Source organism: Pyrgilauda ruficollis, unplaced genomic scaffold (assembly GCF_017590135.1).
Source record: "Pyrgilauda ruficollis isolate IOZ18807 unplaced genomic scaffold, ASM1759013v1 scaffold2, whole genome shotgun sequence".
NCBI lineage: Eukaryota > Metazoa > Chordata > Aves > Passeriformes > Passeridae > Pyrgilauda > Pyrgilauda ruficollis.
Genome location: NW_024519206.1, coordinates 29,696,125 through 29,709,484, shown reverse-complemented (window position 1 = coordinate 29,709,484; position 13,360 = coordinate 29,696,125). Strand labels below are relative to the sequence as shown.

The 13,360-nt window shown below is 44.2% G+C and overlaps 1 protein-coding gene across 4 annotated transcripts in view; it reads right to left on the bottom strand.

The window, feature by feature from the left end:
• The window catches only part of TPK1 (thiamin pyrophosphokinase 1), a 302,583-nt gene extending 291,855 nt beyond the window's left edge, over nucleotides 1–10,728 (bottom strand). For 2 of the 4 annotated variants that reach the window (XM_041466832.1, XM_041466833.1), the window contains exon 1: nucleotides 10,435–10,728. In XM_041466832.1, the coding sequence (XP_041322766.1) occupies nucleotides 10,435–10,477 (43 nt within the window). In that variant the 5' untranslated portion in view covers nucleotides 10,478–10,728. The remainder of the gene's footprint in view (nucleotides 1–10,434) is intronic. The other 2 variants (XM_041466830.1, XM_041466831.1) reach the window with 2 other exon arrangements.
• Between the last annotated feature and the right edge of the window lie 2,632 nt (nucleotides 10,729–13,360).

Genomic DNA, 13,360 nt, shown 5'->3' with positions numbered 1-13,360 from the left:
ATTTAGTTTCCAAGCAAAAACCCTACCAACAAGTCAGTTCAAGGAAGAACATCTGGTATCAGTGATTTTATTTCCCACAGCTACAAAATGACCATTTAAATCCTCTGTTCATAGTTACCAAAATCATTAGAAAGGCTCAAAGCCCATGCATACAGTACTAAATGTCACTCCCACAGTGGATCCTACGCAAAGAAAACAAAGCTAATAGGAAGGCACTCTTGATAACAGCAGGAACACACCAGCATCTCAAGAAGAGAAGAACTGAAGATAACACCAATCCACAGTGAAAGTTATATCATGGAATGATAGAAGGGTTGAGGTTGGAAGGATCTTAAAGATCACCTAGTTCCAGCCCCCCTGAAATGGGCAGGGATACATTCCACTAGACCAGGTTACTCAGAGCCTCATCCAACCTAGCCTTGAACAATTCCAGGGATGGGGCTCCCACAACTTTTCTGGGCATCTTATTCCAGTGCCTCACTACTGTCAAAGTCAAGCGTTTCCTCCTCAAACATAATCTAAACTTACCCTCTTTCACTTTAAACCATTCCCCCTTGTCCTACTACATGTCCTTGGCAAAAGTCCCTCACCAGCTCTCTCGTAGGGCTCCTTGAAGTACTGGAAAGCTTAGAGGTTGCTCTATGGTCTGCCCAGAGCCATCTCTGCTCCAGGCTGTACAATCCCAGGTCTCTCAGCCTGTTTTCATAGGGGAGTTGTTCCAACCCCTTGAGCATCTTTGTGGCCCTCCAGCAGATCCATGTCCTCATTCTGGGGTCAAGAGAGCTGGACACAGTACTCCAGAGGGGATCTCATGACAGTAGAGTCATTAGATCAGTTTGAGGCAAAATCTTGTGGCTGTACCTTTCAAGAACACTGCTGTGCAGAGTCTGGAAAGCCAAACATTAACTTGCCCTTAACAAGTTTCCTCAGTATTGTCCCCTTTCCTTCTTTCTTGCTGTATTTTTTTAAGAATAAATCAAGCTCTTCTTTAGGAAACTTGAAAGGCAAATTTTCCATTTGCAGCAGGAAATGGCAATATGGAGACAAACACTTTCATATCAGAGCTTAATCACCTCCACTATGCCCAGGTTGACTCATTATGAAATTTGGTGATCACACATTGCCCAAGAGCTATTTTTGTTGCATCCGCAGCAGCTAAGACACTACACCACTTCTTCTGGCACTCCAAGCGTCCAAGCAGCAGATCTTTAGCTGCTTGACTCTCAAGTTGCCCTCTAACATGTTTTCTCTTTTGGATTTACAGTATGGCAAAACACTGCTTAGATGCTTATTAAACATATCTGTAAACTGAACAGGGAAACAGCTCCACATGAGAACACAGGCTATACTCACAAGACTTTGCTTTAGCCTCTACAGCTTGTAGAACACTAATTTCCTGAAATGAAAGTGTTGCACGACTCAAAGTATCTGCATTAGAGGCTGTCGGTAACATTTAAAGCACACAGAGATCTTGATGCCTTGTAAGTATTACTGATGCACAAGTTAAACTCCCTGGTATAAACCTCACTTCAGCCTCCAGGATTTCCCCACACATAACTCTCATCAAGAGTACAAAGTCTCAAAATGGAGCACCTGGAGATTGATGCTATTTCCACAGCTGCTCTGTGACATATGTCAACCCCAGGAAGGCTTTGAGTGATTTAAGTCACATTATCTGCTGAAAAACTGCCCAGGTGCAGTTTCAAACTAACAGCCTTTTAAGTCATCCTGAAAAACGAGACCTTTACCCTTAGCTCTGGTCTATGGGTCAGTGCTTTGCCTGCCACACTTAAATTAGCTATAATTACAGAAGTAAATAAATCTCACACACAGATTTCACTGACATACCAGCACCCTTCTTCTGTGAAAGCTGAATCACAGAATTGTTAAGGCTGGAATGGACCTCTGGAGATCATTTAGGCCAACCCTTTTGCCAAGGGAGGGTCACCTAGAGCAGGTCACAGGAACTCATCCAGGCACAATCTGAATGTTTCCAGAGGAGAGACTCCACAACCTCTCTGGGAAGCCTGTCCCAGTTTTTTGCCACCCTCAATGTAAAGAAGTTCTTATGTTGAGCTGGTACTATTTGTGTTTTAGTTTACAGACATTGCTCTTTGTTCTGTTGCTGAGGGGCACTGAAAAGAGTCTGGCATCGTTCTCTTGGCACCTGCCTTTGAGACATTTATACGCATTAATAAGACCTCCTCTTAGTTTTTTCTCCAGATGAAACGGGCCCAGTTCTCACAGTCTCTACTCCTAAGAGATGTTCCAGACCCCGATCATCTTTCACCGGACAAGTAGTTCCACTTTTTTCTTGTACTGTGGATCCCAGAACTGGACACAGCACTCCAGATGCGGCATCACTGGGGCTGAGTAGAGGGGCAGGATCAGCTCCCTGGACTTGCTGGGCACATTCTTCCTGATGCACCCCACAATACCATTGGCTCACCTGGCCACAAGGGCTCACACTCAACCTGCCATCCCAGGTCCTTCTCAGCAGAACTCTCCAGTAGGTCAGCCCCCAACCCATACTGGTGCTTGAGTTCTCTTCTTTCATGTATGCTTACACAGAATACATAATTGTGAATTGTGTCTGTGGGGAAAAAAGAGAAACAAGAAATAGAAGAAAGAATGCCTTTCCTGACACACTTTGCTGTGTCTGCACCCAACAAGTCCACAGACACCCTTACTGACGCTGTCATGGAAGTCAAAGCTCTTCTAGTTGAGACCCCAGTGTTTTGTAACATCAACACATTTTCCTTCTGCAGTAAAGCCAACTTCCTTCTGTGAGACACACAGACAGTTTTTACCACCAAAGACACTGAACAATCTGGTCAAAAACGGTACATATAAATACTTCTTAACTACTCACGTATTGCTGTGTTGCCCAGTATCATTGTTGACCAGATAATTTGAGATAAAGGACAGACTAGAAAAAAAGAGCTACAGTAAAAGAAAACAAGCAATAAACGCAAACAGAACCCACACCACCAGTCACAACTACAGAATAAATAAATAATTTGTGAGGGTACAGGTTCTGCTCCTGCTGAATTCACTGGCTGGCTTCCTATTTATTTCAATTGGCCTGATAAACACATGCATCCCTCCAGCTTCTGTCCTGCCAGAGAGGAAATCTGGCAGACAATCCATCAACATAAGCTACAAAGAATCAGCACTAGCACTTTGAAAATTCAACTGCCATTCAAAATAACATTCAAAGCTAGAAATTACAGGAAAAGCCTTCCAGCAGCTTCAACTGCTATTGGATATATAGCAATAAATTTAATTTAAAGTAATCCAAAAGCTACTAAGTGTGCTCTCTATGTAGAATTTACCTAACAGAACATTCCTGTAAAACTTTAAATTCTCAATTCTCTTTTTAATTTTGCAAAGGCACTACTACACAAACACTGTTAATCATATTCCTCATGTTTAAGGTCAGACTGCAATGGAATGGAGAACCTGTTTCCATAAACTCACATGTAATTCACCACAGCTATATTTTACAAAAAATGTAAGGCAAAAATCTGGAGAACTGGTTATATTTCAGCTATACCCTGGTGGAAGGGACAACTGATATTCAGCTCTTTTCCACCTTGAAGTTATTTGGCTATAGATCAGATTAATTAACATTGCTGGACACACTGCAAATTCCCCTCTCTGTGTAGAAAGCAGAGATGGGAAATGTTCTGTGCTGTACCAAAAAGTGGTTGTACACATCTGAGTTCTCTCCTGTTGATGTACTACATTTTGTACTGGATTAGATCTACTACTGGGTTGTTGGGATTTTATTTGTTTGTGGGTTGGTTCTGTGGTTTGTTGGTTTATTTGCTAATCTGGGGTTTTTGTTTGGTTGGAGAGCAGAAGGAGAGAAGCATCCCCCCTCCTTTTAGCCACATTTTTCAACAATGGTACTTTGAGACTGGCATGGTTATTTTTATGTCACACAGGGAAAAAAAAAAATTTAAAAAGTTATTACATTTGTAACTAGTAATTTCCCCAGACAAAGTTAACAGTGTTGTTCTTAAAGGTCCTAACCTCTGAGTTTACATCCAAACCTAAAACTCATTAGAAGTGAAAGCTGATGAGAATTGACTAATGAAAAGAAGCTTCTAATTCTTCAACTTGTTTTCAGGTGGCTTCTTTACTTGGGTTTTTTTAGTTTGCTTTTTTTAAGACATTGATTCTAAGTTTCACTCTTGATGCTACTATTTTCTAAAAAGATTGATATCTCAGGATGTCCAAATCTAAAGCAAATGCACAAGGATGCCTGGGATTTGTTATTTTGCATCTTGAAAAATCAGAAATCTACCAGTTGTTATGTTTTCTCCTGAGTAAATAAAGTGCTTCATTTCTGTGCTTCATATTCAATTTCTCCATAAATCAAACTTAGATGAGCTTTGTAAACAGGATAAAAAACAAACAAAGCCTCTTCCGTTTTCCACTTCCAGAAAGTAAAACTACCTTTTATATATAGGTATACACACATATTTCAGATATAGCATAATGCTAAAGGTGCTGTGAAACTGCTGTAGTGTTTTAAGGGTTGATGAGAGACATGCAAGTGAGTACAGCAGAGGTGAAACAAAAGCTGAAAGTCCACTATTCTCCTTGACTACCTGTACCTTCTTAAGATTAATATTTTGCTTTTGTAACACTAACAAGTTTAAATGGTTTTCAGTAGTCCTGCACACCTGTAATTGGATACAAGCAACATGAACATTTGATGACTGGAACAACTGGATTTCCCATCTTCTTATCTCCTTAAATCACAGGAGAAAAAAAAAAAAAAGAAAAAAAAAAGAGAGAGATGAGAATAAATAAATAAAACTACAGGAGATCAGCTAGTGTATTTCCTAGATTTAAGCCTCAGCTGACGGAAAATAACAAGACCTTCCAAAAGGAATTTAATGTATCCAGGTGCTTTACTATCTGGCAAGCAGTAACAAATGTTTTTGTCTCAGAAATTCCAGTAGCATCATTATTGCTCTTATACTCGATGGGGTCTTGAAGATTTTTTGTTAGTTTGGGGTTCTTTTTGTTAGGTTGCTCATTTGTGGTCCTTTTGGAGGTGAATTTTGTTTTAGTTTTTGGTTTGTTCTTTTTTTTTCTTTTTGTGATTTTTGAGATGACTTCAGACCCCTCCACCATCATATTCCCAGTCAAAAGAGAGCTATGCCCTGTTCATGACTGCAAGATATGGAACTATCAGTGCAGACACTGCAAAACATGAGAATCCAACAACCACATAAACAGCAACTGAAGTCAACACGTTTCAAGTGGTGGCTCTGTGTGTGTACAAAAACAAATAAAATAAGTAAACATCTATTCTTAATTTTCCTGTTAGCTCCAATGGTTAAATGTGCCTTGTTAAAATGGTTAAAGATGCCTTGTTACCCCATTCCAAATAACACACCTGCACAGAAAGCATTAAAAAAATATATATAAATAACTCCAAAAGCTTTCCATGAGTGAAAGCAAAGATCTAAAAGAAAGTGGTGAGGTTAACAACGAATGTGTTTTTTAAATGCCATTCTGCCTGTAATACTTCACTCATAAGTGCATCTGTAAGTACTCTATACAATAATACTTACAAAAATGCTGACCCAGCACAGCAGATTAGCAAGCAGCAGTGTCTGAGTAACTGAATATTAACAGCTACTTCAAAAACAAACTAATGAGTTTCAGGTAACTAGACTAGATTAATGGTGTTGCTACTTAAATGAAATGAACAAGAGTAGGTCAGCAACATTCACAGAAAAATAAAACAGCATTTTGAAAGTATTTAAGTTAAAAAGACAGAATAATGTAACAGCCATATGGAAGTGCTTCCTAATTCTATTAAGGAATGCCAGTAGTAGTCTTAAAAGAACTGACACCCCTGTTAACACTTTCAGTTTAAGTGAATTCAGTAACAGCTTTTGAATTACCTGATTCACCTGAAAACTTCACTAGCCTGACCCAACAGCCGTGGCACAAATCCTGCAAAATTGCAGAGCTATCCATTAGTTTGGGACTCCACACCTTTTCCATACACCTTTAATATTCAGGAACCAACAGAGACCATCAGGTTGATTTTCTAGCCCCACGACTGTCTTGACTCCTACCACAGAGTTTTGTGAATTAGATGGCAAGACAATGCATCATAGATACCTTGGAGAGCTCTAGTAAAGGGACATTTAAACAGTCATTGGCACGTGTACCAGGCCGGAGGTCATTTTCTGAATGGCAAACATGTCATTGTTTCACAAGATAACTTTGACTCCTTAGTGCCAGATAAAAGGGAACATTAAGGAAGAAGTTCAAGCCCCAGGCATTTAAAAGGAATATGGTGATACAATCCTTTCAGAGGTAACTCATTTACAGCCAGTAACATTTCCAGAAGACATGGAGTAAAGCAAGAGACAATCAAGCTTGCAGAATGATGGAAGACCATTCAGAGCATATTGTTGCTTCCTCTTGTTCTCTTTGCTTTAAATTCAATGCAGGATTTTATAGTCCCTTTGCACAAAGAGATGACTATATATTTTTCTCCATAATTCTGAAGCAGTCTTTGTCCTATATGTTGTGGATGTGTCTCTCATGGCATATAGACGACCTTGCTTCAGTGAGATAAAGACAGCATACCCACTTCTGAGCAAACCACATCTTAACCACCAGTTCTGAACACAGTGTAGTTCAGGAGTGTATGTGACTTGGGGCATGGAGAAGTGGGGACAGGGAAACCAACTTTCACTGGTAGCACAGGCTCCCTGTCACTCACAGCAAGCTCAGCTCCAGCATACCCTCGGCAAGGCACAGAAGAGAGCAGAGGGATAAATAAGATTTGCCACTTCTTTGCAGCCCCTCCACCTCTCCAAGGCAAGACACTCATACTGGGAGCTGTTGAATGATAAACTGAGGAAGATATCCTCCTTCTGCATCACTCCACTTGATAAAACCAATACTGAGCCACTTTAAGGACTGTGCAAGGCAAGGAATCATTAATCACATCTGGAGACGAGCAAGAATCCAGGCCATGCTACAGCAGGCAATGTAAAACGTTCCCTGTGAGAAAACACAGCCTGGCAAACTGGCACTCTGCCCTTCTCAAAATCTCAAGTGGTATTCAGGGGCAACCTTATTAGACGATGCTACAGTACTTCCACTGTTAAGCAGTCACAAGCACAGCACACTCAGCTCCCAAAGTTCATGGTATTAAAATAATAAATTAGAAACACTTGTCTCTCTGCAGAAGTGCCTGCAGCACAGTCTGGGACAAGCAGCAGGAGGCAACGACAGTGCAAGAGAACGGTATAAACAGCAGGAGGGAAATGTCGAGTCTATCAAAGGATGCTCCAGATAAACAAAGCTACTGTTGTCATGAACTCACAGGCTGCAGTGTGACATCATTATGAGCCTTCTACAAGACCCTTCCCTGTGAAGCTTCTCTCTGACCCTTTCAGACAGCATAGAGGTCTCTGAGGTGGAGCGTTCTATGAGACTTTTTAAAGGTTTCCTTCCATGAGGAAATTAAAAAAAAAATTTTTTTAGTGTGCAAGACATAAATTTAGACTCAATCCCACTTTAAATTCTATCTTGTTACCCATTCTGAACTATGTTAAGCAAATCAACATAGTTCTAAAGTCCACAGCATGGTGTTCTAACTGCAGCATGGTGATTTTCAACTGTGCTCCAGCTGTTTGATTGAATAATGTTCAAAGTCCCTGAGCATACTAGTTAGCACAGTAGTTCTCAAATATCTATTACTTGAACATCAATCAGGTGAGATAGAGCGAGATGTACAATCTAAGAACTCACTTTAACTACACTACAATTACCAAGGCATACATGGCCCTGAAATTCCAATTCAGCTATCTAATATTATAATGTTCTAAAGCCTGGGAGTGTTTTACTCTACCCTGTATCAACAAAAGAATAAATTCTGAACAACTTCAAAAACAGAAACAAAGTAATTAATAATTTTCAAACATAGCTGATGAATCTTTCACAGAGTCCCCCCCATAAACACATTGCTATACATAATACTATTTCTAGTGTTGAAGGAAAGGGGTAAGGCCCATAGTGCTTCAATGGCCTCAAAAGGGTTTATTTTGTAAGCTCATGTTTAGCTTCTAAGAAATGCCATGTTCTTCACTGATTAGCTTTATACTATTTGGACACTTAAATACCTATCCCAATGAAACAGATGGAGGAACTACCAGTAGGTACTTTCTCCAGAAGAAATTGGGAGGTTCATTTTAGCTATCCAATTTTGAAAACCTTATTTCTGAGTTCCCCAAGTGGGATACCAGAGTTTAAACGGTGGAATTGCCAAATAAATCTGCTCAGCATTGAATACTTTGAGCAGGCTAATTCAGTTGGTAATGCTGGTAATGAATGTCTGTAATGATGACAAGGATCCTGATGAAGTACCACTGTGCATTTTACAGGCACAACCTGTATAACCAACTGATCTGTAGGCAAGGAGCAGACTTTTCTTTCAGAGAAGCAGGCTTCTTTACATCCAGCTGGAGCCTCTGGTATGAGAAGGCTTTCTTGTGGGTCACAAGAAAACTGAACAAATATCACCAATCTTCAAATCCAACCAGACATAACAAAGAAAAAGACAGGCAATTCCTGGAAACTGAGGACATATGGTAGCCCTTGCATTGTACAATGTCTATCAACTATCTTATAATACAGACAGCAATGCTGGTACTTCCACAGGGATAAATTTATAGAATCATAAAACATTAAGGGGTTGGAATGGACCTTATAAATGACCTGGTTCCAATCTTCCCTGCCATGGATAGGGACACCACCACCCACTAAATCAGGCTGCTCAAGGCCTTATCATATCTGGTCTTGTACAGGGTCAGGGCATCCACAGCCTCTCTGGCTGTTCCAGTGTCTCATCACACTCACAGTAAAGAATTTCTTCCTAATATCTATAACCTGAATTTCCCCTCTTTGAATTTGAGCCCATTACTCCTTGTCCTATCACTACAGCTCTGGATGGAGAGTCCCTCTCTGGCTTCCCCATAGGCCCCCTTCTGACACTGGACACTTGCTATGACGTCTGCACACAACCTCACAGCAACCTCTTCTCCAGCCTGAACAGCCCAATTTTGTCAGCCTGTCCTCACAGGACAAGTGCTCCAGTCCTCTTACCAATGAAAGGCAGCTTTTTGTTTGGCTTTATTACATACTTAATAATCACTCCTTGTATACAAGAGGACAACATATCACAATGAATCAAAGTTCACCCATTAAAATCTTGCCTACATGCTCATTCCCTCTTTCCCCCCCAAAGCAACAGTGTGTCTCAAAGTCCACATCCACACACTGTCAAATACACATTTCTGGCAAGAATACCTTGAGTGCAGCTTTACCTGTTAGTAGTTTTGACCATATCCTGAAGTTTTGAAGAATCAGAGCAAAGCATGACTTAAAAAATGTATCATAGTGGAATGAATTCAAACATGCTCTTAAAATGCTAGCTGTAAAAACGTACTGAATTGTTGAAAGTGTGCATTCTGTTAAACTCTGCCCTTCCTACAGATCTTACTAGTAAATAAATAACAGTTACCTCAATGCAGCAGCTGGTGTCTGTGCCAGAACAGAGCAGAAAAAAACAGTGTGTCAGTTAGAATTCAGCTGCTAGGCCAAAAAGATTTTTATGCAGCTTTAAAATCACATTATAGAAAGATAAAAATATTTACTGTTTAGATTTGTATCACTGAACAACAAATTGGACCCTATTGAATTAGACTGTGCAAACACAGAGAGAAGAAGAGGTACCTATTCCAAACTGTGTACAAGCCACTTGGATAAGTCTGTGCTTATTACAGGTGCTCCATCCTTTAGACACATAATAAGGTTAATGATGCATATTAATAAAGCTCACCTCTCAGGTCTCAAAAATAGTATCAAAACCACACGACTGTTGGAAACCTTGAGAAAACCAAAGAAAACCCTGAACACAAACCTCAAAGCTTTGCTGCGCACAACTGAAGGGCAAGGCAGGGTGCAAGGGTGGCTCTAGGGCAAAGCACACGGGCAGGAGGCGGGGAGCCAAAGGCACAGGGCGGGTGGATGCCAAGCCCAGGGACCCCTCGGCCCAGGGGCAGCCAGGAGATAAGGGACAGCCAGGCGTCACCGCAGCGCTCTGCCCGGCCACGCCGAGAAAGCGGTGGCAGCAAACGGAAAGCAGCGACTGAACCCGAAGGGCTCGGGGTTTAAATGACAGCTGGGACTCCAGAGGAGGCTAACACGGTACCAAGGCGCTGCACTGAGCCCAAAGCTCAGCCTCAGCGGGGCGGACACGCGGCGGGGCGGACACGGGCGGTGTTCCCGCAGCGGGGCTCGGCGGGGCAGGCTCGGGGCGGGGGGCGCGGCCGCCCCGCTCCCTCCCCTCCCCCCGCCGCCCGGCTGGGGCGGGAGGTACCGTACCGGCGGGCAGGAGGCATTCCAGCGGCGTGAACGCGCGCTCCATGGCCCCGCGGGACGGGCAGGCACACGCCACAGGCACGGGCGGGACCGGCGGCGGGGGGGCAGGCGGGGAGCAGCCGTGCCCCTTCCCGGTCTCCCCGAGGAACGCCTACAGCCACACGGCCGCGGCGGCGGCTGCGCCCGCCCTTGCAGGCGACAGGCGGCGGCTCTGCCCGGGTACCTTCGGCCGCGCGTCCTCCTACATCCCCCGGCCAGGACCAGGGACCGGCACCGGGATGTGCGGCAGGGCAAGCCGAGGGAATCGATGGCCGCCGCAATCCGTTGCTCGGCGGTTGATTCAGCAGCGGAGAGGAAAGGCGGGACATGTTGATTGGCAGCAGTGGAAGCCTATGGGCCCGCGCCGAGGGGGCGGGCTAAGGGAGGGCCCTGCCCCCGGCAGCGATTGTGCGAGCCTGAGGCGGGAGAAGGAGAGAGCGGGAGCGAAAGGGACAAGGACGGAAGCAGGAGAGCCAGGGAGGGTACAGGGAGCGAGCGAAGGAGTACCCGGCCTCTCTGGGCACCTGAGCAGTGCCCACCTCGGTATACCGACGCTCAGGGAGGGCCGCGAGCACCTGCGGCGCTATACTGAGCGCTTGGCTTGGAGGGAAAGTCCTCAAATGGCTTTCAGCCCATGGAAACTGGAGAGAAATAAAAAGTGCCGGAGTGCTCGTGCCCTCGCATGCCGCCTGTGTGCCAGCGCCCTCGGGATGCAGGGAAAGCCGTGCCGGAGGGCTGGCAGCATCCCGGCTCTGCTGTCCTCGCCTGTGCCCTTGCAGCTCACCCAGAATGATGCGGCATTCCTACGTGCCGCTTAAGTCTCAATTAATAAAATTTCAATAACATCACAAAACTTGTCAAATTCGTAGTTTCTTCTCGCTCAGAACTCTTAATTAGGGCGTTAATCATCTTCAGGCAAGACAACACTGCAAAATTCAAGTTTGCTCTGGGAGCATAGGGGGATAGGTTTTGACCTCTCACACGTGTCAATAATGTGTTTCCACCTCCCGGACCGGCCTTTGTCCCTGCAGGAGCCTCTCTTCAGCCGCTCCGTCTGGGACAGCGCGGCGTCGCCTCGCACCCAGCGGCGTTCCCGTCCCCCGGCTGCTCGGAGCTGAGCTGGCACGGCGGCTCTCCCGGGAGCTCGGAGGGAGCGCAGCGGAGCCGAGCCCTGCAGCAGAGGGCAGCAGAGGAGCGCCGCTCCTTCCCTCCATGTCTTCCCTCCATCCGGTCCGTCTGTCCGTCCGCCGCCCCGGCAGCGCGGCTCGCAGCAGCCGGGAGGGTCCGCAGAGCCCCGCTCGGAGCTGCCGCGCCGCTGTTCGGGCGTGCCCTGCGCCGCGGGCTGGGACCAGACGGGAGGACAAGGTCTCCTTCTCCCGGAGAAAGCATGAGCGAGGTCCATAGGCTAGATACTCACAGGGGTATTTTCCAACCTAATAATTATGTGGTTGCTTGTCAGTGAGGGTTTCCAGCCAAATCGAAGGGAAATAGGACCAACATGTCAGCCCATTCCTCAACCCGTCCTGTTAGTCTGAGATTCACACTCAGATCAACATGATTTAAGTGACTTCAGTGGTGGGCTAGTCTAGGCTACATTTTTAGGACAAGGGGGAGCGGCTCCAAACTAAAAGAGGGCAGGTTTAGATTGGATATTAGGAAGAAACCCTTTAGGGATTTACAGTGTGGTGAGGCACTGGAGCAGGTTGCCCAGAGCAGTTGTAGATGCCCCAGCCTCTGGCGTGTTCAAGGCCAGGCTGGATGGGGTTCTGAGCAGCCTGGTAATAGAAGGTGTCCCTGCCCACTAAAGGGGGATTGAAATTATCCAGATGACCTTGAAGGTCCATTTCAATGCATACCATTCCAGAATTCTGTGGTTACCACTTTGACTATAGGTGCACCTTTGGTTTTAATGGTGCGAGCACCAAACCTTTCCTTGGACCTTTCAGATAAGTTGCCCTGCCACCTATAAGAGACTACATTGTATAAGCAATTCTGGTCCACAAAGACTGATAGAAATTTAGAAGTATTGCAAGTGTTCATGCCTTGGCAATGAGAGAAATGAGAGATTATTGAGAAACAAGGAAAATATATTAAGGACATCAAAAGATTACTGTTGTTTACACTACAGAAATAGAAAATGGTTTGTTACACTTTTGTGCCATTTAAAATTTTATTTCCTCTACATTGAGGACTTGAATTTCAAAGGCTCTTAGGACATTGGTATCATCTCAGGGTCCTTCTTCAAGCAGGTTAGAAACAACCAGAATTAGGAAGAAGCAGCTTGCTGTCTTTTCCAGGAATGGAGACCATGAGGGGGCTATCATGCAGGTGGCCAATGCTCTCATCCTCTTAATTACATTCTCTTCCACTCTGCCTCCCCACCCTGCTTCCTTTCAATTTTGACAGGCACTTTTCAGTTGCCTGGTAATACTATCAAAGCTTCTCCAGGATAGCTTGTTTTTCTTCTTCAGTATCTTTCAGTGTCTCTGTCATTTTTTTCTTTTTAATCGCTCTTGAGGGGGTACCATCTGCTACAAATAGTTGCTGATAAGTATGTTCTTATGCATGAGAAGAGTCATACTTGCTCGGAGGGAAGGTCCAATTCAGTCAGGGCCCTGTTCCTGGTATTGTTCATTTACAAGTCTTTTTCCTCCTGTTCCCCTCTTCAATTTCCTTTTTTTTTTTTTTTTTTTTTTTTTTTTTTTTTTTTACTGTAAATGCAACAGTTTCCATATCTCTATTCCCTTCATGTCCCAGAAGATGCTTTTTCCACCTCTGTCACATCTGGGCTTCCAGGCAATCCTTTACCAGCCACGGCTGCAAGAAAGTAATTGTACCTCTCTCTGCTAATCATAGTAATGCATGATTCATCACAATGGCATTGCAGAGA